At 48.1% G+C, this 6,000-nt stretch overlaps 1 protein-coding gene across 2 annotated transcripts in view; it reads left to right on the plus strand.

The window, feature by feature from the left end:
• Smurf1 (SMAD specific E3 ubiquitin protein ligase 1) overlaps window positions 1-6,000 on the plus strand; it is an 89,773-nt gene that overhangs the window by 74,776 nt on the left and 8,997 nt on the right. For both annotated transcript variants that reach the window (XM_028756029.1, XM_028756031.1), the window contains exons 10-12: window positions 5-203; window positions 1,945-2,048; window positions 5,118-5,232. In XM_028756029.1, coding sequence (XP_028611862.1) covers window positions 5-203; window positions 1,945-2,048; window positions 5,118-5,232 — 418 coding nt within the window. The remainder of the gene's footprint in view (window positions 1-4; window positions 204-1,944; window positions 2,049-5,117; window positions 5,233-6,000) is intronic.

A 6,000-nucleotide genomic window follows, 5' to 3' on the forward strand; every position in this document is an offset into this window, starting at 1 on the left:
GCAGTCACCAGTGCCAACTCAAGGAGCCCAGCCAGCCGCTGCAGTTGCCCAGTGAGGGCTCCGTGGAGGACGAGGAGCTTCCTGCCCAGAGATATGAGAGAGACTTAGTCCAGAAGCTTAAAGTTCTCAGACATGAGCTCTCTCTTCAGCAGCCCCAAGCTGGTCATTGTCGCATAGAAGTTTCCAGAGAAGAAATATTTGAGGTAAAGAATTATGTCTTTCTAAATATAGCCCCTTGGGGAAACAGTAGGGAGGTTTGTGTTGAATGAGCTGCATTTGCCATCTTGGTGGACTCTGCTTTCTGCTTGGTATTCGAAGGATCAGTTTTCCTGATGTTTCTGTTGTTTCATTTTTATTATAGCTGGGTGTAGTAGCACTTGGTTTTTATCCCAGTACTAGGGAGCCAGGGGCAGGTGGATCTCTATGAGTCTGAGGCTAGCCTGTTTTATATAGTGAGTTCTAGGACAGCCAGGGCTACACAATGAGACCTTGTCTCAAAAATCTTTTTTATTTCATTGTGGATATTTATTATACAAATAGTGTTACCCAGGAACATTTCATCCTGTTGGCTCTGCCTCTCTCCCAGCCCCAGCCTCCGCTCTCTCCCCTTACAGCCCCTTGTGTTTTCCTAAGCTTCCACAGATGTATATGATTTTATGTATCTATAAAACTTAGGAATTTTGATTATGAGACACAGCACAGTACTTGTCTTCTACAACAGGTTTAACTCACTGTGATTATCTCCGTTTGCTTCCATTTTCCTTCAAAAGATAGAGCTTGATTCTATGGATACAAGAATCCCAGTGTCTACCCACACCACACATTCTTTGTCCACTCCCCTGTTGTCAGACACCTAGGTTGGCTCCATAACAGCTATTGAATGAGCTGTGATGACTTATCACAGAGTCCACTAGGTGCTCTGAAGTATATACATGGCATGCTGTAGATGTAGCTGTAGTTTGTTGAGAGACCTCCAGACTGACTTCCGTGGTGGCTGGACTACTTTACACTCACACTGCTGTGTAAGGCATCCCTCTGTCCACACTCTCCACAGTACTTACTGTTTTCTTAACTGGTGACATGGAGTCTCCATGGAGTCTCTGTAGTGAATATATGAGTCTTATGCGATTAGTATTGCTAGCAAAGACTCTTCTCCCCTGACGGATCAATTTTGCTGTTAGTGAGATGCACGGTTTGCCAGGACCTAGGCTGAAGCTCAGAGGAACTGTGTTTTTGTCTCTTGACAACAGGTTTCAGTGCTCAGGGGTTTTCTCTGCAGAAGCTGGTGACTCAGGACTGGGACCCCAGCTGACCCTCAAGCTTGTAGCTCATTCCTCAGCCTCCGGGTGCTTCTCACACCCACTCATTCCTTCAGAGTTTCTGCTGGGGCACTTCCTTCTCAGAGACAGTGCATGGCTATTTGGCCCTGGCCTTGTTTCTGGGAAGAGGAAGAAAAGTGAGTCCCCAGTGAGGGGCTAGGGTGTGGCTCAGTGGTAGAGCCCCTGCCTAGAATCCCCCAGTGAGGGGCTGGGGTGTGGCTCAGTGGTAGAGCCCCTGCCTAGAATCCCCCAGTGAGGGGCTGGGGTGTGGCTCAGTGGTAGAGCCCCTGCCTAGATTCCCCCAGTGAGGGGCTGGGGTGTGGCTCAGTGGTAGAGCCCCTGCCTAGAATCCCCCAGTGAGGGGCTGGGGTGTGGCTCAGTGGTAGAGCCCCTGCCTAGAATCCCCCAGTGAGGGGCCAGGGTGTGGCTCAGTGGTAGAGCCCCTGCCTAGAATCCCCCAGTGAGGGGCCGGGGTGTGGCTCAGTGGTAGAGCCCCTGCCTAGAATCCCCCAGTGAGGGGCTGGGATGTGGTTCACTTGCAGCACTTTTAGTATGTTGCAGTACCTGGGTTCCATCCTCTGCACTCTGAAATACTTTTTTGTGAACCTGTGGTTTTGATGTGTAGGAGTCTTATCGCCAGATCATGAAGATGCGGCCAAAAGACCTGAAGAAGCGCCTGATGGTGAAGTTCCGAGGGGAGGAAGGTTTGGACTATGGTGGAGTGGCTCGGTGAGTTGCTAATTCATCCCTCTTCCCCACATGAGTGGCAGGCGGTGGTAGCTGCCGACTTCCCGAGTGTCACAGTGGAGCATACCCTGCTCCACTGTGCCAGAATCTCCACGGGGCACCGAGGCTTCTCCCGATAACATCACCAGTTAGAAAATGTATGACACCACTTTTTAATTTGTCGTAGTCAGGATTAAACTTTCACACTCCCTCATCTCATGTGTCTGAAAACAAAACTCCCAGGGCTGCTCCTGAAGTTAAAACAGGCAGCTGTGTTGGGTATGTATTTGTTGTATGCATGTGTTTGTTGTTTCCAGGGGATCTTACAAAATGCCACCATTCTGGTTAGAATAGTTAAAGTAAATCTAAGATGAGCCGTGAGAAGCCTCTTTCCTGCCCATTTATTTTCAGTTTAGAGACAAGGTGTCTTAACTGTTGCTGTTTGTTCTAAGGGGCATCTGGTATCATTCAGGTGGCCAAGTTCAGGCTGCTACCTCCTGATTTAGGAACCAGGTCACAGACAAGGACTCCAAGCAGCAGTCGGGGAGGGCTACCCCTCTGCTCTCAGACTGGGCTCCCTTCAGTTCTCCGCGTTTACCACTCAAGCACCTCTGAAACTTTTCTTTTAAAGACTTACTTCACTTTATGTGTGGGCTGACTGCATGTGTGGCCATGCACCATGAGCATGCAGTACCCACAGAGGCCAGAAGAGGGCATTGGACTCCCCTGAGACTGGAGTTCTAGTGGGTTGTGAGCTACCACATGGGTGCTGGGACTCAAACCCAGGTAGCCTGCAGGAGCAGCGAGTGCTCTTACCACTGAGCCATCGATCCAGCCCTGTACGTTTAAATCAATGGATACTATTTAGCCCTTTAGAATTTGTCTCTGCATTCTATTTTTTTCTCTTCCCTACCTATTCCTTCTCATTTCCCTGTCCCAGAACTCACTACATAGCATAGACTGATATAAAACAAGAGTAATCCTCCTGCCTCAGCCTCTTGAGTCCTGGAATTAAAGATATGAACCACCATGCCTAGCTTCTATTTAAAACCAGGTATTGTCTTCCTTGCCCCCATAAACTTGAAGAAGCCCCAGGACAGCACTTTGCAGCAGTCTCCTTAGAGACCTGCTCTGTCTGGACCATCCTGGGCATCAGCATCAGCCTCCTCTGTTTGTGGAGCAGACCCTAGACACTGTCACCCTAGCCTCCTCATTCTTGGTTTCTCCCTTGCAGAACAGTTGTTTGGTGTACTTTTTCTTCTGTCTGTGCCCCTAACAGTAGCTGTGTGATGAGGAGCTTGGGTTAGTTCATGGCCAGATTCCCAGTTCTAGAACAGCTCTGACGCCAAGCTCTCAGCTTTGGAAATAGCTGCTGTGCGCAGGAGCTTGCAGCCCTCCTCCCGCTCCTGCCTAGTCTTGTACAGTATTTCCCATCTCTGTCCTTCTCTGCTTTCTGCAGGGTTTCCTCACCTCATCTTCTAGTGCCTGCAGCCGGCTGCTGTTCTAAGTTACTATATAACACACTAATTATTGAATTCCACTGTAATCAAGTATAAAACGAAGAATTGAATACATCTAAGGCATAATTAAATCCTCTCGCTGGAGAGCCTCCCATCAACCCCCTGTGTGTTGGGTAGGGACTGCATTTCCTCACTAGTCACCAGGTCTGGGGACCTGGAGTGACCTCGGTGTGGGTGCAGGTGCACATTGTGTGCTCTCAGCTCCAGTCTCTTGTACTCTGAATTGCACAGGCAGCAGGGAAGCACACATCTGCTAGACACAGCTAGGAGGTTCCTGGTCCTTAAAGGATGCTTGACAGAGGTACGGGTGGGAGCCCCGAGCTTGTTTTGGTCGGATGCATCTGTGTGTCTGTTGTATACTTGCATCCTTTCATGGACACACAGATGACTTTGGTCTGTGCTACCCTCTCCTAACTGACCTACCTCCTTTCTGTTTGAAGAGTCAGAGACTGAAATCTAAGCCTGTTGTCTCCAGGTCTGTCCATTTGAAGGTGCTGTGCCCCTGCCTTCTGGATTGAGCTCATCCCACAGTAGGGTGTCTTCCCCCAATTCAGTTGCCAGCAGAAGTGGTTATTGTGTTTGGCTGGTTTTAGTTTTTTTCTTTTTTTTTTCTTCTTTTTTTAAAGAGTAAAGTGATTTTAAGCATTAAAGGAATTTAGAAACTAAGTTAACCAATGTATTCCTGCCAAAACCTCTGTAATATTTTTTAGATTCATCTAAGTTTTCTTTACGTTGCACAGTGATGAATGGGCTGAGGAATTGGCTCAGTCTGGAAAGTGCTTGCCCTGAAAGCATGAGGACCCAAGTTCAAACCTCAGACCCCAACTAAAAGCCCAGCACCAGGCTTATGCCATAATCTTGGAGCTGGGAGGTGAGATAGGAGGATCTTGGGGCTCGCTGGCCAGCCTGCCTCCAAAAATAAGCTGAGAGCAATTAAGGAAGTCAACGAGGCAACCTCTGCCCTTCGCACGCTCACACACATGCACACAATACAAAAAATGTAGAAGATGAAAGTGCTCTGTGCTTATGGTCTACAGTAAGAAATCAACCGGCAGTTAGAAGAGCATAGTTGTTCATAAATTCTTTGTTTCCCTGGAGCTTGAAATGTTCACCTACCAAACTCTTATTATAGAATGCTTAGAAACTCTAACTGGCAGTGGTGGTGTGTGCCTTTAATCCAGGCACGTGGGAGACAGAGGGAGGCAGATCTCTGAGTAGACCAGCCTGGTCTACAGAGGGAAATTCCAATACACACTCAGGACTAGACAGAAAAACCCTATCTTGAAAGAATCAAAAATAAATAAATAAGCTGGCCCTGGAAAGGTGGTCAGCAGTTAAGAGCATGTCCTGCTCTCGAAAAGGACCTGACCTTGGTTCCCAGCATCCACAATGCAGTTCACAACCTCCTGTAACTTGAGCTCCAGGGCATCTGATGCCCTCTTCTGGCCTGCTTGGGAACTGCATGCATGGGATATACATTCACACACGCCTTAAAAAAAAAGTCTGAGAGTGATGCTGTTAGCACATGTGCATGGTGTTGTTACTGTTCCAGGGAGTGGCTGTATTTGTTGTGCCATGAAATGCTGAATCCGTATTATGGACTCTTCCAGTATTCCACGGACAATATTTACACACTGCAAATCAACCCCGACTCTTCTATCAACCCTGTGAGTATTACAGTGAGGAACTGAGAAAGCCAGCTGCAGTTTCTAAGGCAAACCTGGGCCGTTCCCTCTCTCCCCCCAGTTACTGGAGACTTAGAGCAAGGGCAGGGAGTACTGACTGTCTGGAACAGATTCCAGTTAGCTTTAGATCAGGAACGTGCTGTGCTGTCTGCAGGGGAGGTCTGTGGGTCTGAGGTGCTCTGTGCCTGAGTGCCGAGGGGACTCTGGTATGATGGTACATCATGGTTTTTTGAATGTCATCTTAAGAGCTAAGTTACCAAGTCCATAACTGATCAAAATTGGAAAAGTTCCATAATCAGCTCTCTTGGGACACAGATGCGAGCATGCCGAATGTGGTAGGATTAAGGGACACCTAAGGGAAAGCTAAAACCGTAGAGGACTTCTGTGGGACCACATCCAGTGTCACAGAGTTGAAATGAGGGACTATCTCTACTAGAGAACTGGAATACAAATGAACTTGTGGTTGGGGAAAAAGGCCACTCAAGCATAAAGACCTGTGTCAGACTGCAGAACCCACACAGAAAGCCAGATATGGCTGGGCACGGTGGGACAGGCTTTAATTCCAGCTCTCGGAAGGCAGAAGCAGGCTGATTTCTGAGTTAAAGGCCAGCCGTAGTGATATCAAGAATAGTCAGAGCTATGTAGAAAGACCATGTCTTAAAACACCAAACAAACAACAAAAACCCAGAAGCCAGGTGTGGTAGGTGTGTGTGTGTGTGTGTGTGTGTGTGTGTGTGTGTGTGTGTGTGT

Source organism: Grammomys surdaster, unplaced genomic scaffold (assembly GCF_004785775.1).
Source record: "Grammomys surdaster isolate TR1022 unplaced genomic scaffold, NIH_TR_1.0 126109, whole genome shotgun sequence".
NCBI classification, from domain to species: Eukaryota; Metazoa; Chordata; class Mammalia; order Rodentia; family Muridae; genus Grammomys; species Grammomys surdaster.